This window comes from Plectrocnemia conspersa, unplaced genomic scaffold, assembly GCF_051122295.1.
Source record: "Plectrocnemia conspersa isolate PC_06_02 unplaced genomic scaffold, ASM5112229v1 ptg000004l, whole genome shotgun sequence".
Lineage (NCBI taxonomy): Eukaryota > Metazoa > Arthropoda > Insecta > Trichoptera > Polycentropodidae > Plectrocnemia > Plectrocnemia conspersa.
This window is the reverse complement of record NW_028277168.1, coordinates 18,080,745-18,106,309: the sequence shown is the minus strand read 5'-3', so window position 1 is coordinate 18,106,309 and position 25,565 is coordinate 18,080,745. Positions and strand designations below refer to the sequence as shown.

The 25,565-nt window shown below is 31.5% G+C and overlaps 3 protein-coding genes and 1 long non-coding RNA gene across 4 annotated transcripts; 1 reads left to right on the top strand and 3 right to left on the bottom strand.

Moving 5' to 3' along the window:
- Positions 1-1,093: 1,093 nt before the first annotated feature.
- Positions 1,094-3,277, bottom strand: Pus10 (Pseudouridine synthase 10). The gene is made up of 9 exons (XM_088185280.1): positions 3,180-3,277; positions 2,930-3,102; positions 2,737-2,846; positions 2,519-2,658; positions 2,224-2,453; positions 2,042-2,155; positions 1,748-1,963; positions 1,390-1,682; positions 1,094-1,321 (listed from the first exon to the last, which is right to left on the bottom strand). The coding sequence occupies exons 1-9, from the start codon at positions 3,249-3,251 to the stop codon at positions 1,137-1,139; spliced, it is 1,533 nt and encodes a 510-aa protein (XP_088041406.1). The 5' UTR covers positions 3,252-3,277; the 3' UTR covers positions 1,094-1,136.
- Positions 3,278-4,109: 832 nt separating this feature from the next.
- Positions 4,110-17,621, bottom strand: LOC148236130 (uncharacterized). The gene is made up of 38 exons (XM_088185266.1): positions 17,487-17,621; positions 17,184-17,411; positions 14,542-14,772; positions 14,318-14,477; positions 14,089-14,251; positions 13,873-14,023; positions 13,582-13,812; positions 13,356-13,518; positions 13,134-13,296; positions 12,924-13,065; positions 12,219-12,443; positions 12,053-12,150; positions 11,769-11,972; positions 11,623-11,697; positions 11,442-11,552; positions 11,178-11,313; positions 10,978-11,102; positions 10,718-10,915; positions 10,539-10,655; positions 9,605-9,695; positions 9,432-9,529; positions 9,201-9,362; positions 9,087-9,131; positions 8,816-9,022; positions 8,427-8,678; positions 8,179-8,359; positions 7,321-7,463; positions 7,034-7,250; positions 6,802-6,962; positions 6,382-6,651; positions 6,157-6,318; positions 5,886-6,101; positions 5,590-5,825; positions 5,249-5,529; positions 4,948-5,132; positions 4,772-4,875; positions 4,589-4,706; positions 4,110-4,514 (listed from the first exon to the last, which is right to left on the bottom strand). The coding sequence occupies exons 2-38, from the start codon at positions 17,338-17,340 to the stop codon at positions 4,371-4,373; spliced, it is 6,123 nt and encodes a 2,040-aa protein (XP_088041392.1). The 5' UTR covers positions 17,341-17,411; positions 17,487-17,621; the 3' UTR covers positions 4,110-4,370.
- Positions 17,622-20,218: 2,597 nt separating this feature from the next.
- On the bottom strand, positions 20,219-23,033 carry LOC148236129 (putative maleylacetoacetate isomerase 2). Its single transcript, XM_088185294.1, has 5 exons — positions 22,892-23,033; positions 20,964-21,138; positions 20,785-20,906; positions 20,492-20,712; positions 20,219-20,419 (listed from the first exon to the last, which is right to left on the bottom strand). The coding sequence occupies exons 1-5, from the start codon at positions 22,898-22,900 to the stop codon at positions 20,299-20,301; spliced, it is 648 nt and encodes a 215-aa protein (XP_088041420.1). The 5' UTR covers positions 22,901-23,033; the 3' UTR covers positions 20,219-20,298.
- On the top strand, positions 22,735-23,620 carry LOC148236128 (uncharacterized). The gene is made up of 2 exons (XR_015809466.1): positions 22,735-22,827; positions 23,253-23,620. It is a non-coding gene; the product is annotated as an uncharacterized LOC148236128 (long non-coding RNA).
- The last annotated feature ends 1,945 nt before the right edge of the window (positions 23,621-25,565 follow it).

Genomic DNA, 25,565 nt, shown 5'->3' with positions numbered 1-25,565 from the left:
TCACAGGAAGCAAACGTTAAATGTGCGTTGAGATCGATGCTATAAGTGTTCTTTGTATTAAAATTCCTTAACAGCATAATAGGGCTATCAATTTTGAGGGTTGGTTTTTATGGTGACAATCCAAACGATTAACCGATTATTTTTCTTAATCCATCAATTGTTTATTAAAGAAGAAATCAATTAAAACAAAAACGCTACAACCGGTAGTTCTCTTGAATCGATTTAATCGACCTTTACATTACTTGGCTTGAGTAGTGTCAGCGCCATCATAGTGAAAACGCTCAGTAACGAGCATTCCCACTGCGACGGCGAAGATAGTATTTTTATTTACTGTATTAAATTATACTGTACCTTCCTACATTATATTCTTTTAAAAAATCATATTACTGATCGACATTTCGTAAAAAAAGTCATGTCTATGTCCATTCGGAACTTTTATTAAGATAAATTTCCGGTGATATTGTATAGATTCATAGTATTATTAATTTAGTACCAAGATATTATATTTATTAATTATGGTGTCTTGTTACGTTAGTATTTCTTTTTATAATAGTCTTCATACATATTTCCAGTCGCTTTAAATGATCCAAAGATGTGGTAATAAATAGAATAAGGATTTCCATCATAATTTTATGGCTTCTATCTGACATAATCATACAATGGCGTAAGACTACAAACGCACCTATTCCACACACATATATTTATGTACCACAAATCCAAGAAAACAATTAATCAACCATTTGTTTCAGGTCTGATTTCTTTCATCTTATCTCTATTGAGTGTGTTGTTTGGAATCATGTCATATTTCGCACCAATGTTTCCGAAGATTCGCCCAACGCCGTTGAAAGCAATTCACACATTGTTAGGGTGTTCGACTCTGATCATGGGACTTGTCACTATGTGCATCGGTGTCAATAAAGAAACATTTATAGAGAATACTTCAAAGAGTATTTCGTTATGTGTGACGGTGTTTATTGTAATGACCATGATATACTCACTCATTAATCCGATCATTGTAAATATGAAAACTTACATAGACAATATGAAAACTACGAGTTTATAATACAATTCAACGTAAATAAATATGTGTATATAAATAAACCATTTATTTTATTGAAAAAATATATGTAGAAAATTTATTTGCTAGTTTTTACAGGCCAATCTAAATTGATCGATTTTACATCTAAGGCTAATATATCAGCTTTGAATCCTAGTATTTCGGTTAAATTCGGAGTAGTTCTTCCAAAATCACCATGAACAAATTCTTTAATATATGTTCCGGCTTGAGTTGTTACTTGTACTATGAATAAATTTGACTTTTCTGAAAAATATACAAAATAAATTAGTTTATTATTTGAAATAAAAGTAATATGTCAAAGACAATCTTACCTTCTACACGTTTTGCACTCATTTCATAAATTTTCCTATCTCTAGTAAGTAAAGGCCTTCTGTGCAAAACTCTCAACGGAGTCCTTTGTTTAATAGTTAAGCTTGAAGAACTAAGGTAGGTATTTAAAATGTTAATTTCCTCTTCGGTTATTATAAATTTTGGAGATAAATTAACACCTAGCTCGCATTCTGATTTATTACAGTTTTTGATATTATTCGATAGCTTGATACATAGTGCCTCATATGTTTTTGATTTTTTTTCTTCGCCTTGTTTCAATATGCTTAGATCACATCTAAAAATAGTAAATTAATGAAAAATAATCCTTTATTTTAAGTAATATATAAATATAAAACCAACCGTGAAATTAGTTGTAAGCTATTAATTTTCAACAAATTTCCATTGTCGTTCATGGAAACCATTAGATTATTTAATTGTTCTTCGTTAAATTTAGTGATCATTGGATTCAATATTTCTATTACGAAAGGTCTTCCTTCACCTAAACAACGCACGTCAACATCCTCCCTACCTGACGATATGAATTTTAATCGATTGGCAGCATCCGGTTCGGATATTCTATTATATATATATATATATAAAAAGACAATGTAAAAGATTGATAAATATTAATGAATAATTAGTGTTATGTTTTACTTATAGAATCGGACGAGCGGTTTGAAAATTATATCCTGAATGGAATTATCTCCTTTTCTTTTACCATCTAGTATCCACGGCGTTTGAGATAAGTCTCTTGAATATTTGACGTATCTAAAAGTATGAATGAATTATTTATATTTGATTAAGCAGATAATCCATAAGCAGTATTTTACACAAACCTTCCACCTAAATATATTGGATTATGGCAACTTTCAACTCTCGAACATGTAATGCTCTGTTTCGGAATAAGCGGAGGACTATTGTAATACTCTAAAAATAAAGTAGTTTCAACATTTGCCAACATTTTATCTATACCAGCGCGTGAATAATCTTGACTATGATATTTTCTATGCGATTTCTTCCGCTCCGCAAAAACAGATGGCAACATCTTCTTCAAGCTTTCTAAATCCTGTACAAATCATAAAATAAAGTAAAATGTTTACACACACATACATGATAAAAATCAATCAATACCTCTAAATCATACTCGTAATCCATATGAAAAGTTGTTAAAAACTGACATATTGCTCCAGAATCTAGGTTTTTGTTCATAACTTTTGATATCATTTCGCTGATAGTCCATTTCCATGCAACTTTCAATGAAATTTTAGATTCTACGATTACACAAGTGTTATTTACATTGATACTTGTACCATTATAAAATTAACAGTATGTTAAAAAGTCAATTATACCTGGAGCCCAAGTTGGAAATTTATCTTTTAAATAAATCATCATCGAATGCTCCCGAAGTATAATACTAGTTGGTAATGATAAGCCAAGTGCATAATAATCACAATCGTAACTGTAATAAATACATAAACGAATAAGTTCGATAAGTACTAATTGAAATCAATGCTTAATTTGAGTAATTGTATTGCACAATACCTATTTATTTTAATTTCTTCTTCGAATACATCTATCATAGAAGTCCACGAGTCCGGTTGTAATAGTCCCATGCAGCATATGCATATATTCCCTTTAGAACGTTTAGCATTAGGCAATCTTTCAATATTAAACTCTTCAGGTTTGACATTGTATAAATTGGTCTCTGAATCTCCCTTAATAAATTACACATTAAAATCTATAATTAAGCGTATAGTTATACTTGATTGAATATTTATGGTTATTAGCTAACTCTAGTGCTTGAAAATCGCAATCCGCATCTATAACAGCAACCAGCCGACCATGCCGCATTCTGAACCGACATCTTCAAACATAACCCTTAAATGTTATAGCAGTGCTGCCATTGTTAAAAAACATTAATTAACAACGTTATCAAAATATCTAAGTTATATTAAATAAATCATAAACTTGATTTATAGCAATGATTCGAAACTTTTTTTCAATTACTTTTTAGTTATAAAAGTACTTTTTATTAAAACTAATTATAATACGTATACATATCACAAGCTGCTATTATTTAAAAAATATGTTAGAAATACATAATTAATTGCTTATTACCTCTATGAATACGCAAATATTCGACACAGATTGAGCCACTGCAGTAGTATTTTATTGAGAATTACTGAACTTTACATGGTTATATATACAATTACATGGCCAGTGGAGAGAAACCGACACGCCAGTATTACCCATGTGCCGCCAAGTTTTGGCCATAACAAAAATCTAAATGAATATATAAAAATATAAATAGACTATTTTTTATATTTGTAAAACGAATATGTATCTTAGTTTAATTGTTGATTTTATAATTAAATTCTTCTAGCGTCTTCCAGAATAGTCATATTATACGCAAATGTAGCGACTGGGGTATCATATGTGTATGTGGGCGATTCCCTGGGGTGAACTTTAAAAGAAAAAATATATACCAAGTAATATTCATGAGCGTCACTCGAACCGTTGATAAAGTGAAGCATGTAGGGCTTGAATTAAAAGTAAGAAACTCTTACCTAAACCATATATTTTGTTGTTAAAATATCAAGTATAACAGTATATATTCATAAGAAGAAAATCATATGTGTATGTGGGCGATACCCTGAGGTTATAAGTGAATAACAATATAGTATCAATATATACATGTATGTATATATAAATAAAACATATATTTGTAAAAAATCTTTATTACTATTATTTACAAGTCAAGGATCGCACTTACATTAAATAAATAAGTTTTATCGCATAAATACCTAAGTCTTACAATTAATTAATATTAAAATAATGTTACATATAACAAAATGCATGGTACTTTCTTATAAAACATTGATGCAATATATTAAAACATAAACTGGATTTAGTCAGTCTTTCGTTATGTTGCAAAAGTTTTTCAATCGAATTTATTCTACGCAATATACGTAGTTTAAATGCTCTATTTGAAACAGACTGGACCAATTTGAAACCCGAATGCTTGATTTGACTTTCCATAATCTTTTGGGATGAAATCGACAACAGGCAGAGTGTCCAGTTTCTTAGTTTTAATCTCAAACACTGTTTTATCTTTCGTGTTTCCTGTCTGTAATTTTAACGTTGCGCTTAATAATATTTAATTTATAGAACAATGATAGTGATATACATATTTATATTTACCTTACAACCATCGTAAGGAACATTTGGACGCACCTTAGCCGACTTTTGTGAAAATTCGAAATCGTTTGATCCTCGAAGAATTAGAGATAATTCATATCCGAAAGATTCAGAATTATACCTTTGTATAAACACGACATTAATTAAGATTTAAAAATATATTAAAAATAAAAATAGTTATAATACCAAGCCACAGAATTAACACAGTTATATGTGAAGTTTTGTCTTCCTTCTTCTGATAGTAATCTTAAAAATGTTAACTGAACTGAACCAATAGATTCGTAGGAAATCTAAAATAGTTACACAATACATGAATATGATTTATTTTAATATTAAAATGCATATTTTATTTTAAAAAAAACCTTAAATCCACCACGCAATGATGAAAACCAATCCTTTGAATTATCCTGATGATGCCAAGGAATTTCATGAATATTGGCTGTGTGTACATCGGGATAAACACAAGTTTCTCCGTGAGCAGTCATATTACAAAATACAAATATAGAATCATCTTCCATACCAAGATTAGGATCGATCCAATACCAACCTATGATTAATAAAGTATGAGATAAATATATGTATGTCATTATGGAGCTTCTTCGAAAATACGATTTAATAAAGTTCGGATACATTCTGGAAAGCTTCAATACGTAAAGAAATTACCGTCTTTAGACTGTGGTTGTCCTAAGTATAAATCTTTACAGGATCTGACTGGATTACTGCGTGTTCCACTAGGTTTTCTAATTTTATCCAAATCTTCTCGCATCGAATAGATCGACATGTACATGTCTAGGAATTTTGGTTCTCTGTCTTCATCATCATCGTCTGTATATGTATCGCTTTCTTGTTGATAAGTTGTGGAATAAGGTGTAGTAGTTTTTCTATCAATTGTTGAGAGTGGTGTCAGTAAAGTGTTAATGTCTTCTTTACCAATATCAAATTCCCTGAAATTTCACAGAAGTCACAAAATGCAATTTGTTTATATTAATAAATATTATTATTACATTTTATTGTTTGTGCTTCTTCGGGTTCTCATTCTTCCATCTACTTGGAACAATAGTTCTGGAGGTAATAATGGCATTTCGGCAGGAGCACCAGGCGAGCCAGGTGGACCAGGTGAACCCTCTTCCCCTTTAGGCCCTGTTTTACCTTCAACTCCTTTTGGACCTATTGCTCCTTCGGGGCCGTCTCGTCCAGGCTGTCCTACGCCACCTATCAGTCCTAGAGGACCAACTGGGCCCTTAAAACGCACAATATTAATAAATACATTATTCAACATATTATTTAAAGCTCAACTTACATCATTTCCTTTTACACCCTCTGGTCCATTAGATCCTTTGATACCTCTCTCTCCCTTTTCACCTGCTGATCCTTTTATACCAATCAAACCAATATCGCCACGATGACCCTTTGGCCCTCTCCTTCCTACGTCGCCTTTGGGACCACGTGGACCAGTGTCACCAAGTTTACCTATTGGTCCGGCTTCTCCGGATTTTCCTGGCATGCCAACTTCCCCCTAAAAAAATTACAACTAGATTTTGAAGTGAAACGAATAAAGCATGTTTACTAACCATAGGACCTGCTTGTCCTCTCGGTCCGAGTAATCCTTGTGGGCCAGCTTCTCCTGGTGGTCCTGGAGAACCTGTATCTCCAGGTGCTCCTGTAAGACCTCGTTCTCCGGTTTCGCCGATAAAACCTGCGCTTCCTTGTACTCCGGGTGAGCCCTCTGGCCCCTTTATTTAAAAATATATTATTGCAACATCATCATAAATAAATATTTTATTTATCTCGCTTACTGGTTTTCCAGGACTTCCGATTTCGCCAGGAGTTCCAGGAGATCCTACTTCGCCTGGTTTTCCAGAATCTCCTTGACGACCATGTTCACCATTTTTTCCAGGCTCACCTTTCGGTCCTTGCGCGCCAGATTCTCCGACGCTTCCAGGCAAACCGATGGGCCCAGTATGACCTTTCGATCCTTCTAGGCCGGTAGAACCCCTTGAACCAGGAACGCCTGCTGGTCCAGGCTTACCGTCATCTCCTTTAGAACCAATGTTTCCTTTGTCACCCTATTAATGTTATATTTAGCTGTTTAGCATTGTTTTGCAGCTTCAAGACCATTTTTTTATTATTATATAAAACACCATTATTTAGAGAGTAGGCTACTAAAATCAACCGTGTTGATTTTATAATTATACTTTAGCAAATAATTTTATTACCTTCAAACCAAGTTCTCCAACCGGTCCTGGTGGCCCAATCGGACCGTTAGCACCAATAGAACCTCGCTCGCCTTGTTGCCCGGGCGAACCTGGACTTCCTTCAGCTCCTTTCGGACCTCGTTTTCCAGGTTCACCGGGTATTCCAATAGGCCCAATTGGACCTGAATTATAAATATGATATATTAAATGTCCTTTAGAAAGTTTTATAAATATTAAATAATATTAAACATACCGTTTGCTCCAACATCTCCTACTTCTCCTTTAGATCCGGCAGGTCCTGGAAGCCCTTGATGACCAGTCGGGCCAGAAGGCCCTGGCACACCTCTTGGACCCGTTTCTCCTTTTGATCCTTGTCTTCCAATTTCGCCTACAGGTCCTCGATCACCTTGCAAGCCAGCAGGTCCGGGCTCACCTCTTATTCCTTGTGATCCAGGTGGGCCGACTGGTCCCTATTTGTTCATAAAATTAATTAATTATAATATTTATAAATATATAATGTATAAGAATCAAATAACTTACATATTCCCCTTTAGTTCCTTTAAATCCCTTTTCTCCCGGTGGACCAATGTCACCTTTATCCCCATCGTCTCCTGGATTTCCAATTGGACCTGATGGTCCAATTAAACCTCTAGGTCCCAGTGGCCCATCCTTTCCAAGCAAACCTAAGCAAATAAATATAAATTACATACAATTGTTAATGCCAATGAGATAAGGGCTTGTCGCATATAAGCGTTAAAAGCACAATAAATAAAAATGCTTTTAGAGTTTACGACTCGCCGACAAGTGCTATTACTATGCTGACAACTACAACTGTACGTGAAAGGTTATTCAGGGTGTAGCATACTTAAATTCAGTAACAACGGCCGTTCAGTGGCTTTAAAAACACAACAGAATGGCATTAACAGCTGCCGACAACTGCCCATCTAATGCTTACAGTGTTACTTGTTTAAACTTAAATGGTCATGCAATGATTCTTATAAATAAGACAGAAATAAAGTGATCTTATTTCACTCCCAAATTCTCACTATTGCTCGAGAGGAGCCAGAGGCAAAAATCTTTTTAATCTAGAACAAGGGTATATAAGCGCATACATAGCGCATATCGTTCACTATCATTCGGTATAATCTTCCAACAGTAACATTCATTTAGAACTTCTACAAATTACTCCTAGCTTGGTACGCACGAGAGTATTTACTTTGCTTTCCTCCTCACGTCAACCCTGCTCCAGCTACAATGTCCGAAATCTAGAGTTCAACTCAATCTTCAGAGACGATTGGATTTTATAGACGCATTTATTGTAATTACACAAATTGTACTTGACTCAAATTTGTCAGTAAAAAATATTATAAAAACGTTATTAACATATAAAATACAAACCAGGGGGTCCATTCTCTCCTTTGTCGCCTTTTGAACCTACAGGTCCTGCAGCACCAGGTGGACCTAATCTTCCTTCTGGTCCTTGAGGCCCTTCTTTGCCAATCTCACCCTGTTGACCTTTATCGCCTGGTGGTCCAGTTAAACCAATCGGTCCCATGTCTCCTTTTAACCCTGGTAAGCCCTTAAAACGCGAATATGTTATAACATAATTTATATCTATGTATGTATATTATAATGTATTTACTTACAGGTAAGCCTGTATTTCCCCTTTCACCAGGAAAGCCGGGCAATCCCGTAGAGCCCGGTGGTCCAGGACGACCTTCTGGCCCAGGTGCGCCAGTGGGCCCTTCTCGTCCACTCTCTCCAGAATTTCCCTGTTCTCCTGGGGGTCCCGGAATTCCAGGAACTCCTGGCGCACCCGTTAAACCAGGCTCGCCTAGAGGACCCAGAGGGCCGATAACACCTGGTGATCCTACAGCTCCTGTAGAGCCCGTTTCACCCTGAATAATTAAGAAAATAATATATTACGACACTGATATCTTACTTTTATGTATCTTTCGTAATCTTAAATCAATAGTGTTGCAAGCAGTCAACACGTTCGCTACACCTGATTAAATCATATAAAACAATCACTTACTGGTGGTCCTCTTTCGCCTGGTAGTCCCGGTACTCCGTCTTTTCCGTTATTACCAATTGCTCCAGGCACTCCTGGAAATCCTCGAACGCCTTCTGGTCCTTGTGGGCCCTGCTCCCCTTGAGGTCCTGAAGGCCCTGGTTGTCCTGTATCTCCTTTTGGTCCTGGATTTCCTTCTGTTCCTCTTCGTCCGCGGGAACCTCTAAAACCCTGAACCCCACTAATTCTATCATATTCTTTAAAATATATATTTAATTTTATAGGCATTTCTTACTCTGGGTCCTGTATCGCCTCTTTCACCAGGTGATCCAAGTCGCCCCTAGTATACACATTGCAAGTTAATACAATCTTAAAATTATAATTTAGAATGCATATATATGATATATACCGGTTCCCCTTTATCGCCAGCGCGTCCTGTTCTTCCAATTGTGCCTTTATCACCTTTTTCTCCAACATTTCCTGGGTAACCAATAGGACCAGTCTCTCCCTGTTTGCCCTTTTCACCTGTTACACCTGTATATCCTGTTTCCCCGCGCTGTCCTTCAAATCCCTTGAATTTTAAAAGAAACAGTAAGTTGAAAATAATATAAATTATAATATTCGTCCATGATAATAATACCTTAGGACCCTCTGGACCTTCGATTCCTGGTAAGCCTGATATTCCAATTGCACCTTTGTCACCTTTTAAACCCATTTCTCCCTTTTCACCATCCATTCCTAAACAAAATACTTTCATTATTTATTTATTATTTTACGAATATTTTGTTATTTTCTATTCAACGGCACACTAACCCTTTTCCCCTTTGTCGCCTTTATCTCCAAGAGGTCCTCTAGGTCCATCGTCTCCCTTTACTCCTCTATTTCCTGGAAAACCGACTGTCCCCTAAAATTATAAATTTATTGTTTTTCGTTGCAACATGACAGGAGATACCTAAATGCGTTATAACTAGGGATTGCAATAATACCGGCACTTTCAATACTGATATTACCGAGAGAAAAAAAACAGTCAATACCGGTATTACCGGTTTTGACATTATTATTTTAATTTTTTGACCGTAAGAATAATCCGAGATTTTAAAAATACACCCATCAACATATTTTAATTATTACTTATTTTATTTATATCGTCTAGGACAACCTATCTTTAGTTGGTAACAGAAAAAAATAGCATTTAAATTTAATTATTAAGGCTTACTAATTATTAATATTTAACACCAATGTCTAGTTTTTTCTTACTAATTATTAATATTTAACACCAATGTCTATTTCGTGGATAAAAAAATTAAAAGGTACAAATAGTAAAAAGAATTTCGTGTATGCAATTCCTAGTTTGTTTTCACTTCGTCAGCCATCCCTATCATTAAAAAGGGTGCCGAAGGGCCGCGGTGGCGCGGTCATTTCTCTCTTACATAACATAATTACTTTGAACTTTTTAGTACCGTTAGATTTGCCTGAGATAAAGCCAATGTATTCTTTCTACGTTGACACATCGCGTATATCGTACAAAAGATCGAATATGATAAATTACATTTTTAAAATTTGCCAATATGATTTTTTGCATAGTAGGGTGGGCCGATATTTCGGCCATCTTGGACTAAAAGGGATAATATTAGGGAAAACTTAATCTGTAATGATCAATTGGAATTATAATTATATAATAATTATTAATTATATAAATATAAGTAATGCATTCACTCTTTTTATCTTAAATATCAAAATTAAAAACCTGATGTCCTTGAGACCCCGTTTCGCCTTTCTTTCCTGGTTTTCCAGGTATTCCAGGATTTCCCGGAGCGCCGTCCGTTCCAGGCAAACCAGGTAATCCCGGTTTACCCGTAGGACCCTTTATAAAAAAATACGTTGAATTATATTTTTAAATTATATGTTTGTTTAATTCGTACTTACTTGAATACCGGTAGGACCCAATGTTCCTTGAGGTCCTTGTGATCCAGGTGGTCCTGTGGGACCAACCTGCCCTGGCGCTCCGGGCTGTCCTTGGGGTCCTTGGTTGCCTTTTTGCCCTAATTGTCCTTCGCTTCCTGGTATACCGGGATTTCCTGTCAATCCTGGTAACCCACGAGGGCCGATGAATCCTCTTGGACCCTTTAATAAAAAGCAATGCATGTATATGGAAATCTAATAATAAACTAAAAGTAGTAACCTACCAATTCTCCTGGTTGGCCTGGAGGACCTGGAAGACCGTCTTCTCCTTGTATGCCGTCATGACCTTGCAATCCTCTTTCTCCAGTCGCTCCTTGTGAACCCCTTTCACCCTTTTCTCCAAGAACACCTACAATATATTTGAAAAACATTGAATAAAATAATTTAATAACCCATTTATTTGTGTTTTTTATTTTTATATTACCCATTACACCAGGATATCCTTTTTCGCCTTTATCTCCAGGTACGCCTGTCAATCCTCGCTGTCCATCTTTTCCAGGTTTACCTCTTCTACCTTCTCGACCTGGAAGGCCAAGTGGTCCTCTAGCTCCTGGAGGTCCCTATAACATATATTTACACAATAAAGAATAAATATAGTAACATAACTCATACTAATTCACTATTATATTTTTTTCATTGATTTTTTAATGAGTAATACACTATAAACGTTATAAAAGGAGACACTTACTGGTTCACCATTATCTCCAGTTTCACCCCTAGTTCCATCACTGCCAGGTGGTCCTTCAGAACCAGGAGGACCTGTCAATCCCATTGGTCCTTGTGCTCCTCTCATTGAACTCTATACATGGATACACATAATTAATATACTCGTATATGTATGATGCATGGAAATGTAATTTAGTTCTTACCATATGCTGCTGAATTGAACGCTGTAAAGCTTCTCCTTGTCCATCAGGCCCTTTATCATTACCAGATTGTTGTAACTATGATTTAAAAAATATATGAAGTATGTTATTGAAATACTAAAATAATCATATGAACTAGTAAGACATACAGGTATCAAAAACACGTGTCCTGGAGGTCCTTGAGTGCCATCCGTTCCTCTAATACCATCTCTTCCGGCTTGTCCGCGTAGTCCATGAGGTCCTTGAGGACCTGGTGGGCCAGGGTAACCCCTTGGGCCAATTGGACCACGATTGGGGTTGTATGGTATGCCATAAGATCCTTCAGGAGCCGATGATCCTCCTGAGTCGATAATCTTTATAGGATATACGAAGAAGTGTTTTAGTTATCCAAAAAATATGTGTGCAAGATGTGTATAACAGTTGCATTACTAACAGTGCTTCTCTCTGTATTAGGATAGAATTGCCCAGTGAATGTGTGCTCACCTCCAGCTGATATATTCCAATTTCCGGAAAATTCTACATCTGTTGTGTCTATATTGTTGGGAAATTTATTACTGCATCTGGTACAAAAAGTTATTCATTTGATTTATTAGTCTTACCAATTGGCACTGGTGTGATCAAAGTTTTATCAATGTCAGTCGCAATAGTTGTAGGGTAAGATCCAGTAAGATCAAAGTCAATCGGAATATTCTGTGAAGGTATCGTAATACGATCTTCATTGTCTATCTCGTAAGATGTATAATTTCTCTCTGTGTAATATACTAGCGGAGTTGGAGTAGTAGTAGTTGTTGTCGTAGTACTTGTTGTTACACCAATCCTCTCATCTAAAATTATTTTAATTTAAAACGAAAGTATCTTAAAACGAAAAACTTATTTTATTTTTATTTTTCTATCGAAAAATTTCTTATCAATGCTTGGCTGTAAAGACTATAATATAATATAGAACTAATTTTTAAATATTAAATGTTATTTTACCGTCTAAGCTTTTATAGTTATTATATTATCATACATGTTGAAAAAATGACTGAACTCAACATTAAAAAAATATTGTTGTATTGAAAAACTAATCAAATAATATTTTATTGTTTTTATATCAATGAACTTCATATTAAAATATAAATTTAGCCAAGATTGAAAACACTTACTCGTGACTAACTTCATGCGTTCCACACAGAACAGGCGTTTTTTAAAAAAAGTAGGCCGCTACTCCAAAAAATTGTTTGTTCGATATTGTAAATATTTTATCTTATCTTAATTTTTTTTGAAGAATATGTTTTGAATATTAGATCAAACATTTTACTCACTATATCTTGGGTCGCCATCATATCGATTGCCAGATGACCATGTAATTCGACCTGAACCAACTCCACAATCAGGTGCAATTTTTAAGCACATTTCATAAGCAAGATCAGGATTTTCCGACATCTTAACCATTTGCACGTCTCCCTAGATTTTAAATAAACTCATAAGACTTTTTAATATATAACATATTATAAATTCGTTGCTGTACTAACTAAGTAATAGTCCTCATCCAGCAACTGTTGACCGACTGTAATATATCCGTGATGATTAATCGTTATATTTCCGTGTCGTTTTAAAATTTTAGTAATTTTCCTGTCACAATCAACTATGAGAGTTGCCAAATTGCCTTTGATGCTCAGTGCAAGACGATGCCACCTTTTAATGACAATTATTTTACAATAACTTTATACAAATCTTAAAAAAATGATACTTACTTTCCATCGTTGATTTCAACTCCAAATTGTACAGGAATATCTTCAAGTGTAGGTTTACGATCGTTTTCATTATAAAGTAGTGTAACATCACTACCCAAAGATATAGCGAATTGATCGTTTCCATTATCAGAATATACGGACATTAGAGGTATTAGACCTTTATCTGTAAATCATTTAGTTATTTGAGTATGAACAGTAGTATTGGTTTGCGAAATTATGTATTTACCTTTATCTGGTTTAACCAGCAAAAATATAGAAAAATTAGTTGGAAAAGCGTCTGGAAATGCCTCAAAAGTTCTAATATCAAGCTGTGCATATTTCTCTAAATGATATGCCTTTACAGTATTTTCTTTCATATAATTAATAGATGTATTTGGATAGCACATTGGAGGTGCTAATGTAACTCCATCGGGTAAATCAGAAATACCCATAAGTTCTAATATGTCGATTATATTATCTAAAATGAAAATATACATTTGTATTAATTGTGTTTTTAATTATTTATTTAAAGACTTACCTTCGTCTTCATTTATTTCATCAGAAATTGAAAGTGAGTTTTCTAGATTTATTAATTCATTAGATTCAGAATCACAGTTTGGGGCAATTTTAAGGCACATGTCATAGGCTATATCTGGTTTGTTGACTATTTGGAGTAGTTGAACGTCTCCCTAAAATTATTGTTTGTTAAATAAATTGTTCTTTGAATATAGAACTGATAACATGTATATCTTACTATGAAAAAATCTTCATTGGATATCTGCATTCCCATGGTAATAACACCCTTAATATTTAGCTTTGATGTTGGCAATCTTTCTAAGGGTTTAGTTATTTGTTTATTGCAATCCACAATTAAGGTCATTGAATCACCTTTGACGCTCAGTCCGATTCGATGCCATCTAAACATTTCATTATATAAATATTTGATAATAAAAAAACCAAATCTATTGTTTTTAATTGCTCACTTTCCATCGTCGATGTTAACACCGAACGATATCATATTCCCATGATCCGGGTTACCGTCAATGTCTTCATAAAATATCGAAATTTCAGTACCTAATGAAAATATAAATTGCTCGTCGCCAGAATCGGAATAGAGCGTTATCAAAGTCATCTGACGTTGTCCTGAAATTGTGATTAATATATTATGTATTTCTTAATTATTATATTTGAATAGTTTCCAACAAACCTTTAGCAGGTCTAACGATAGCGAGTAAAGAAAAATCAACGGGATATCCGTCGGGAAAACCTATCGATGTTTGTCCGTCTAATTTGGCAGATTTTTCCAAATGGTAAGCTTTGGTTGCGCTTTGTTCCGTTTGTTCTGTGGTTAGGTTAGGAAAGCAATACGGAGATGCCAATGACACGCCTTGAGGCAGATCTGAGATCCTCACCAATTCCAAAATGTCGACAAAACCATCTAAAAATATTTTAATGTCTGTGTTTAAGTGAGCGAATTAAAAGTCATTAAAAGCGTCACTATAATGATGATTTACAATCGCGGAATGCTTATGTTATTTTTTGCATTGTGAAGTTAAGTCATGTCTTAAAATTAAAATGTATGTTTGTACGTATATCATATATTATGTATGGAACTTTGGAGTCTTTGATTAATATATGGTTGTTAGTTTAAGAAATAAATTAATCAAACGCACATAGTTGACCCGCTGTTGTCACGATGTAATGATTGAGAGAATGCTTATTTATTACACATTAGAAGCTTCTGTCTACATATATATGACATTAACATACATATAAAGAGATATATGATACATAAAAATATCTTATAGGACATTAAATGTTGAATTTTATTAATTTATTTATCAACGTACCGTGTAAAAAAGCATCATGTTCGAAATCGTATTTTGTATATAATTAAAGATATGTTATGATTTTAATAAGTTCATATTTTTATTTTAAGCTCTCTACGTGCTTATTGAAGTATTACAAATAAAAAATAAATTAAAACGCATAATTAGCAAATAAATTATAAAACAGTAAAATTTGATCAATAGTTAAAAAAAGCTTTAAAATATCACGTGTTAAAAAAACATTTTATAATCGTAGATTATCACTAATATACAATAACTACGTAAAATATTTAGCCTTCAATACTGCTTTAAACACAGAAAATAATATAATTAATGAACAATTCATCGAATTCATGATCTAATCCCCCGTGGAAAACTCTTTTGCTCACTTCTATAAGTTTTTGTTTGCTCGTTGATTTGTGAAATCCATTTTTTATTGTTTATGGCACAAATATATTATATAGGTTTAATTAAGATCTATTCTAGAACTAGTCCAAAACTTTTTCCATATTTTTTCTATACAATATAGTATTTTTATTTATAATTTTAATCTCATCTTTAATGCACTGAGCATATTGATGAAAACAAAATTACTGATTATTTTCGTCTGATGACAGGATGCAGAAACATCCATAAAGTTTGTCTAAATTTGAGCCTACGTGTTTTTTTATTGAAGGGATAAAAATAAATTTAGAACAGTTTCATAATCCTTTGCATTCAATTTTCCGTTAATGAAGTGTATACCTTCCATTCCGGAATATAAGGAGCAGCTCCATATCATTTGGCGCCTGGCTAAGTTTTTCGCCACGTCGACAACGACTTATGCACCCCATTTTACACGTATAAATTGATTTTACTCTCATCAGAGAGAGTCACTCTTACTCAATCAAAAACAGTCAAACTATTGTGTTTATTGGATCATTTCATGCATTTAAGGTGCATTTCTTCGGTCAATTACGTTTTCTTTTGTATACGATTCCATACACTCACATAAGGGTTGTCTACATATATGGTAAAATCTACGTAGTTTTACGCCTACGTAAACACGTTCATAGAATAACTTGATCTTCGACTTAGATATTTTTACCCTTAACAGACATTTAACAAAAAATATTTGAACTAATGATTGGTTACACAATACAATAATATTTATAATATATAATATAATAATACACAATAATATTTAGTTTTTTACTAAAATAAATTTTGCCGATTTGGCATTATAATTTGTATAAATATTTTCACCATGAAAGCAAATAGGCAATTGGCTATGCAACCAATCCATAACTATCCAACAATATAGATATATTTCTGAAATATCCAAAAAATGATTACGGATTTTTCTGAAATTTATATGATATCGAGAATTTGATGCGTTTTTGCACGCTACTGGATATATCATTTTTATAAAAAAAATACAAAGAAAGCACGAGAGAGAAGAAAATAAATCATATTTTGGTTAAACTATAAGTTATATTAAAATTAAATCAAATTATTGTATATTACTGAATTGATATACACATATTTTGGTTAAACTATGAATGAAATATATAAGAATAGAATTATTTTACTGGATTTGATTAAAGTAAAATAGAACTTTCTAAATATTATCTTTATATTTTTTTTTGTCTTTAAAGTTACTTTCTAGTTTTAAAGTTATATTTGTTAAATATAATAAAACGCAAAATCTTTTTTATAAGACTAGTTTTTAGAGATTCTCTTTATTTTTGCAAATACAAAAAATCGTAAACATGGATATGTCTGATATTGATTCAAGGCGTTTTAAATATAATCATCTTATATTAAGTGAAAATACTATTCATATTGAAAGTGCTTTGTAATTTTACCTAATTATACCAAAATTCTAAAGCTTAATTAGTTAATTGTGATCGAAGAAGAACAGTGAAAGAATCTAAGAAAAATCTTCCTAATTTGTTCTTTACTTATCATTTCAAGATGAATATTTATTACATGTTGGTTTTAAATTTAGGAAATATTTTTTTAATAAAAATATCCTTACCGTCTTGTGCGTAGGAAAATCGGAAAACGGCAGTCAAAAACAGCAGTGTGGTAATAATCGGTTGTTTCATAATAGATATTTTAATTTTTGTCTTTCTTCTTATCCCGGAACAGGTTCCAACCAGACACCTAACAGTGTCATGGTGGTACATGAGCATCTTAGTTTTTCTTCTTGTCCATCCTCAACACCATTGATTTAATACGCAATCATTGTCGTCTACTAGATATTCTTCACAGAAATATTTATTATTAGAAAAGTAAAAGAAATTCTTCAAAGTCACTATGTGACTTTGCCTCTACTCACCCTGGACACGTCCTCTCCATCAGTGGAGGTCCATCGTCCTGAAAGTCAACGGACTGTGCTTCACATTCGCATCGAAACTTGTCAATAGATCGTAAACATTTGGTCTTTGAATTGCGAATAAAAACATCTTTATAAAATAAACCTTTCATACGCTTACAGAGGAAAAAACTAGTTAAAAAAAAACTAATAACAAATCTAAAATAAATGCAATTTTATAAAAATAGCTTATTCAAAAAAAAAACACAATACAATTTTAGTACACAAAATAATTAAGCTATAGTATCTTAAAGTCTTACCAAGACACGCAAATGAAATTTGAACTGAACGTAATGCTGCAAATTTTTAGGTAATGCCTAAATTAGTACAATTTCGTAACATTTTAAAAATTAATATTTCTTGAAAAACGATCAATGTAAAGGTCTATAATATAATTTTCTCGATTCCTAGGATGATGCCAGTTGTAGCACGAGCTTTTACATAATTGACAAGATATTTAATGAATAACTTTTTCAATTCAGTTCCTTAATTCTTGTAATCAAATTGGATACTTGTCAGTGGCGTAGCTAGGGTATGTGCCGCCCAGAGCGATCCTCAAAATTGCCGCCCCTCCCCCATACATTTTTTACAGGGTCATAAAATCAGCATTTCTAAAAATAATAAATTGGTTATTGATAAGTTCTTGTTATTCGTGGATTTATATATGTTTTGGTACATTCAGGGTTAAGAACCACACTAGACGATCCCATCGCGAATATGCCGCCTGGGGCGGCCCGCCCCCTCCGCCCCCCCCCCCCATAGCTACGCCACTGATACTTGTAATTTGAATACATAAAAACTGTAACTGTGACTTTAGCCATATATATTATTTATTGGAAATCTTCCTTTGTAACATGACAGACATTAAGGCTTAACGCGTTACAACGATGTAAATACAATCAACAACTACTGAATAGTGGGACAATAAACTAAAATCGAAGTATGTAAGTGAAATATATTTCAATAAATATGAACTATTATTACAATCAATAGATATCCATATGTACTATAAATCTTGATTTTATTGTAATTATTCCTCCGTGAGATTAGGAAAATGTAGGAAAACGTAATATGTAATAATCCAATTCCAATCTCCCATACATAATAGAAATTAATTAACACTAGGGTTTATGTGGGATTCGAACCCAGGCTCTGATACACTTTTGATTTACTGTCTATTGATTCTAAAGATTTAAAAATTAATGTCTCTTATAGAGCTAGGGATATCATTAAAGAGTCAAACATTAAGATTTATCTTGAATAGACGTTCTAAAAAAAAGCAGAGAGCCTCGTTGTTGCTCAGGTTTATAGCTCCATACAGCCAAAATAACTTGCCAGACTGTAAACAGATAGTGCTATTCTGTCCAACTAAAAAAAATATTGGATTTAGTTCATTATATAGTAAATTGTTATTTAATATAACCTTCCTTTCTTTCAGTGCAAAATAATTCTGCGCTCTTCGGTGCTGTGCATTAAGTGTACATGTAAAACTATGTATGAATTAGTGATTTAAAATTAGAAAAACATGAATTTTTTTTACGAAATAATAATTATGATAATAATCATAGTAGAAACAGTTCAAGAAGTCGTAACAATTATTGTGATATATGTGATTTTACAAAAATAATATTAAAACATTTACGTTCAAAACTATTCTCTGCATGCAAACATTACTTCCGTGCTAAGCAAAAATTCGACTGGAAACATTAATAGGTTTGACTAGATTGATGAATTTTTATCTGATTTTCTTGACAGTAATTTTCTAATTTAATGTGCAAGTGTATCTGGGAGGAATGTCTAAGATGTTAACATTTTATCAGGCATATTTATGGAGATATTCATATATTAATATTTCATGTACACTCGATATACATCACAGTAAAGGAAAGGTTAATACAACAAATAATAGAATACACATACAAAACAAAACATGCAAAGTAAGAATGGCACTATATATAATTATAATAATATTTAAAGTAAAAAATGTTATAAATTTTAAATTGATGTTCTAAAGACTAAAAACTGACTTATTAGATTAAATTAGACAAACTTTTTTTAAGGAAACATATTAGATAATTTAAACGATGCTACAAAAAGTACAATATTTGTTCAGAAATTAACTAAACATTACACCGTACAGCAAAATGTTCGTCAAAATGCTCAAAAACATTCTTATTGCAGTTGTATTATTGATACAACATTTAAAGTAAAACACAACTTTAAATTAGTCACAATTGAGTGATAATTCAAGTAGCAATCACAATAAAAAACAATACATAATATATATTAATATTTTCCAATCTACGTCTTCACATGGTTTATCATCTCTCACAATAAATTATTTGTCCAATCAAATTGCGTTTTTACAATTAGTTTTCTGGTCTGAATATTCGGTCAATGGTCTTGATAAATGTATGTCTAAATATGTGCCAACGAGAGAGACAAATGATTACATCATACACATATATGCAAATTGATTCAAGCAGATTCATCATTGGACACTAAATCTCAATCAACTGAAATAGTCGCCTGTCTATCAATGCTTCATAAATAAAAGCATTATGCGGAACAAACGTCTTCATAAAATAGTTAAATTCACGTGCACCATCTGCTATTTGTATTGAAATTAAATTGTCGCTATCGAGATCATCCATTGCATGCATTTCTCATCATGCTTAATAATAAGAAATCGAACATGAATATAAACAATATAAGCAATTTATTTTCATTATTATTATTATATAAAAAATATATTATAAATCTAAAATTTAACATTTCATTTTCTGGGTGGTGCATCAGGTTGCGTCTCAGGATGAGTTAAAAAGAAAGCCGGATGTCTTTCTAACTTTTCACATACTTTTAATAACGTTGGATAATCACCGGTATCGACTTTAAATCTGAAAAACATAATTGTATTTATTATGACAAATTATTCATAACACTAATATTTTAATAAAAATATTCATTACTTTCTAGCGTTATACATCTGAGGTAAAAGACACAAATCAGCCATAGTTATTTCATTTCCAACGCAATATTCACCAGATGTATTTTTAACAATGTCTTCCAACGCGTTGAATCCTTTTTTAATCCAATGATGTGAGAACTTCATAAACATCTTCTCGTCAGAGAGCATAGATGTTTGTTTCAAACCGATATTTTGTAACGGCTGAATTCCACTGACTATGATCTATAGTTAATAGGTACATGATATAATTTGTATTACATATAAATATATTATAATAATACATTTATCCCATACCTGTGTTATTTCTCCAACTTTTATTCGTTCAATTTTATCATAAGGAATTATAGGATATTTTTCTGGAAAACTCTCTTCTAAATAATTCATTATGGTTACTGATTCCACGAGTGTGTGATTATCTATAAAAATACTTATAAATAAATTTATATATTAATTAAGTGCATATAAATACATACCTATTATCAAAGCTGGCACTTTTTGTATAGGGTTCACAGCTTTGAATTCATCAGTGAGATGCAATCGTTTCTTAACAATGTCTACTGTCCTCAATTCGTAATCAATGTCTTTTAAATGCAGTGCTATTCTGACTCTCCAAGAGCATGAGCTTCTCCAGAATGAATATAATATTGGCTGGAACAAAGTATACTTCATTTGTATTAAATATATTATTATGCTAAAAATATAAATAAGAACCTATTTTCATGTATAATTTCTTAGAAATTGTTATTTATAGTCTAACAAGGCTTACTTAATGCAACTTGAGATATGACGTGCTGATAAAGATTGAAAGTGTATCTCAACTTAACTTGACAATTAATACAATATAATAGCTAGCTAAATATTTTAAATGGGTAATTCAAAAACAATGAGATTAATGTATTTAAAAAAGTATTATATTATAATAATATTACTATTATTAATATATTGTGTGGTATGTTAACAAGAATAAATTATGTGTTACAAATAAACTAATTTTCAGCAAGCTTAATAGGCAATAAATATCATTTGTGATGTCAAGAATCAATAACCCATGTCTATTTTTATGGTTCTTTTTTAATTACTGTATACGTAGAGTAAATAAGTATGTATAATACTAATCTATTTAAATTAGACACATTTAACACTTTCGTTTTGAAACCATAATTTTAAAGAAGCGTGTCACTTCAAAATACATGTCACAAGAATTCAATATCAAACTCAGACAAATTAATTTGGTCACTTGAATGGAGTTTTATTGTTTTCATGACGCCACTGACTGTTATCTAGATTGTTTTCTATTTTGATTCGGTTGAAATAAGACAAGTTAACTTCATTATCATATATACATAACATAAAGGCATGTATTACCATGATTTTTTTCATTAAATTTAACACATACGCATATATATTATAATAATAATTTAAATTTTGAGTAAAATTGCAGGAAAAAGCAAACCTAATTAATATATTACTAGTTGAAGGTATTATATTAACAGCACAAGAAAGTATGAAAAAGTGGGATCAATATATGTACATATGTATATGCTATTGATAGCAGAAAAAGCTTTTGAATAAGTGGTGAGTCATCAGTTTAGGGACTTCATGTACAAAATAGGGTACTAAACCAATTCAATCCGAATTTCAATAAAAGCTTATAATATTTAAGATTTATTGTAGTATATTATGTACAGATACTTTTATTATTCAAGTTTGTTTTCTATATATGTATATATATAATAGTTCTATATTCTTGAGCAAAGTAAAATATAGAACACCTAAATTAGATTTTAATATCTATAAAATTAGTCACAAGAAAGAAATATAAATAACAAGCAAGATACATAATTATTTGATCAACAAAACAAATAATTTTGCTTTTTTAGTTATGTCACAAAGGAAAGTATAATTATTCAAGTTGAGTCTTAAATTGGCAAAAGTATTTATGAGATGTAAGCACTTTGTCAAATTAGATATTTTTGCCAAATAAATTGATATGAAAAATATATTTAAAAAATAGATGTCGATCAATTTAAATAAATAATGAATTACATTTAAAATGCAACAATATATGCCTAAATAAAAAAATATTTACAAATTAATATAATAAATGTTTAAATAAAAAAATATAATAATGATAATATTAAATAATAAAATATTGTATATGTAATATATCTGTTAACTATTTATCTATTTAGAAAAAATAGTTTAAAAATCATATGTTGCATGCACTGGTCAAATTTTGCAAACACTTAAGACGTATATAAAAAAATATAATTGTGACATTTCGCGCATAACCTCACTTTTATTTGAAGGACGCCCGAGTTCGACGTACTTACACACGTAAGCTTTACCTAGCGTATAATTTCCATAGACCATAAGTAATGATAAAATATAGTGTTGTTACCTTTGCCATTTTAACGTCAACGTTAAAAATAACGAAATTAAAACCAGTAGTATTAGACAAAATGTATGCGACACAAGTTTCTACGACTATCGCCCGTTGAATAATCCGGTTTTTAACATATCTAGCACTTCATACGGTTCGATAAATATTAATGTCAGTTTGATAACTTTGAACTCACAATCATTTTATTTCATGTAGTTATTGTTTTTAGTACTGTGACTTAAAATTTTTTAACTGACATGATAAAAAAAATGAATAAAATACTTTCAATTGTTCTTATAAACAACAATAAAACTAATATAATTATTTTATATTGTCTTATTATTTTATTATATTAATTTTATATATTAAATGTTTTCAGATTTCAAAATGTCGGCGTGGCGTCAAGCTGGATTAAACTATATTAATTATTCCACTATCGCTGCGAAAATTCTTCGTCAATGTTTGAAAAGCAAACTAAAAGCGGAAGCTGATCGAAGAGGAATTTCGCAAATACGTTTTACTAAATGGGCCGATGGAAAAGCTGTCAAAGAATAATATGTTTATAATATAGTATTATTAGATATAAACTTATAACTGCCATGTTGTTGTTGTTAAAAAGATGTGATATTTACATCATAGTCTTATACATATGTTTGTTAATCAAAAACATTCCATTTTATTTAATGTTAGACACAAATTGTGTACTAGATGATAATAAAAAGTAATAAATTGGATAGATTTTAAAAATGCTTTTTTATTAATAACTTATCCGAATAATAAATTAAATAGTATACATATTGGATTATTTATATAAATAATATATTAACTAATTATAATAAATTATACATAATAATATCAATTTTAATTCGACTTTTTGGATAACATAATTTGTAACATTAATTAAAATATTGTGCAATGACAAAACTCAGCATATATACGTAAGATTGAGTATGACTAATTTTTTAGACAAATTGAGATAAATTAAATGCATTTATATAATTAAAAAATATACAATAAAATGAAATTTCAATTTGAAATAATATAATGAGAAAGATTAAAAATTATTTTCATTTTTAATATTTTATTAATGCAATCCTTAAATAAATTTTTAATTATTTTCAAAATTTAATAAAAATTGATGATTTCTAAAAGCCTTATTATGTAGTTAAGCAAAATTAATCAAATGTTTTTTCTATAAACAACTTTAGTCGGTGATTTGATTAAAAGGTTGGTTGTAAGGTTAATTTATTTTTTATATTGAAAGTTCACTAAATTAAACTAAGTTTAAAAACGTTGGTCTTCTTTAAATTTTAATTACTTGAAGTGCCTTAAAAATGTGTTTTGTATCATTTAATCTAAAGAGGCCGTATGTGAAAAATAACCCATATATCAATAGTATGAGAAATATGTGGAGCTAGTTTTTTTTGATAAATTAATTCATAAATTACAGTCATAGTTTACCCTTTGGTTGCCGAGTCGTTTGGGATTAATTTCTAAATATCACTGTATTACATAATAATTAAAATATACGTTATTTACCCAAAGGATATTAAAATTGTATCCGATTCTTTCTTCAAAAATAATGTCTGATCTAGAAATTTTGCCAAAGTAGCAAAAGCCGATATATAGAATTTCAGCAGCTAAGGGTTAATATATTGAACTGATCATTTCGGTTTGTCCAAAAGTTACTGATTACTTTTAATTGTTACAATTATAATTTCTTCACAAAACTACATTCAATTTGTTGCCAGTTTTATTAACCCCATCTTAACGGTAGACCAAACGGTCTAAGCATTTGACGCGTCTTAACGACATTATTGTTCTTAAGATATAGATGAGGCAGGTTCGAAGGTAGCATTTTTCTTTTAGGAATCTCACTCTGTGAAAGCATTGAAAATAAACGCAATCTTGTTAATATTGAGAAACCTCTTTTACGTATTTCATACACGTCACCCGAAATAGAATGCTTTCTTTTATTATAATTGTTATCGTTATACTTTACAAAGCAACGTTTATGGTAAATATTAAAGTAACATATATATGGTCTTTTCTGTTCCTGTTTCAAGTCATCAATAGATAAAAGTTTATTAAACGAATACATAAAATTATTGACGTATATCACGCGAAGGCTCAACGCCTTTCGTATCTGAAAGTATCTATTTTTCATCATCAGAGTTTTGAACTGTTCGTCGGTGAGTTTGCTGTAGTCAGTTGGATAATGTACATTCCTCCATTTCTTTATTTTTTGAAAGCCGCCGTCACTCAACGTTACTATTGCCAGAGAAAATATCAAAGTCAGCTTGACAGTGGTCTGAAAGTAAAAAAATGTATCTTTAATGTGTTGAACAAATTTTACTTTGATATTTTAAATAGAAACAAAATTATCGATCCGTGAACTGAAAAGCACCTTTATAATTCACTAAACTTGGGTTATTAGATTAATTACACATCAGTTGTCACAAATGTGGACATGTGCGTTTTACGTGAGAACGAAGGACACTAGCTATCACTACAAATGTATACATAATCCTCAATTTTAAATATTTTATTAATTGTATTTCATAATATTATTATAATTAAAATGATAGTATTCAGAGACACATGACGATTTGCATAAAATATATAGGGTGAAGCACAATGCAGATTGACATTATATTTCACAGACATGTACGGTTCATAATATCATGTAACT

Bases quoted from the DNA above. Each gene is read 5' to 3' on its own strand.
- Pus10 (XM_088185280.1), bottom strand. From the start codon at position 3,251: ATGTCGGTTCAGAATGCGGCATGGTCGGCTGGTTGCTGTTATAGATGC. The intron at 2,847-2,929 runs GTATTGTGCAAT...TATTTATTACAG, and splicing joins GAAGAAATTAAAATAAATAG to TTACGATTGTGATTATTATG. The intron at 2,156-2,223 runs GTTTGTGTAAAA...TCATACTTTTAG, and splicing joins CCAATATATTTAGGTGGAAG to ATACGTCAAATATTCAAGAG.
- LOC148236130 (XM_088185266.1), bottom strand. From the start codon at position 17,340: ATGCTCATGTACCACCATGACACTGTTAGGTGTCTGGTTGGAACCTGT. The intron at 14,024-14,088 runs GTAAGATATACA...CAATAATTTTAG, and splicing joins CCAATGAAGATTTTTTCATA to GGAGACGTTCAACTACTCCA. The intron at 11,103-11,177 runs GTAATATAAAAA...AATATATTGTAG, and splicing joins AGGATATCCTGGTGTAATGG to GTGTTCTTGGAGAAAAGGGT.
- LOC148236129 (XM_088185294.1), bottom strand. The intron at 20,907-20,963 runs GTATGTATTTAT...GTATTTTTATAG, and splicing joins AGTGCCAGCTTTGATAATAG to ATAATCACACACTCGTGGAA. The intron at 20,420-20,491 runs GTAATGAATATT...TATGTTTTTCAG, and splicing joins CAGATGTATAACGCTAGAAA to ATTTAAAGTCGATACCGGTG.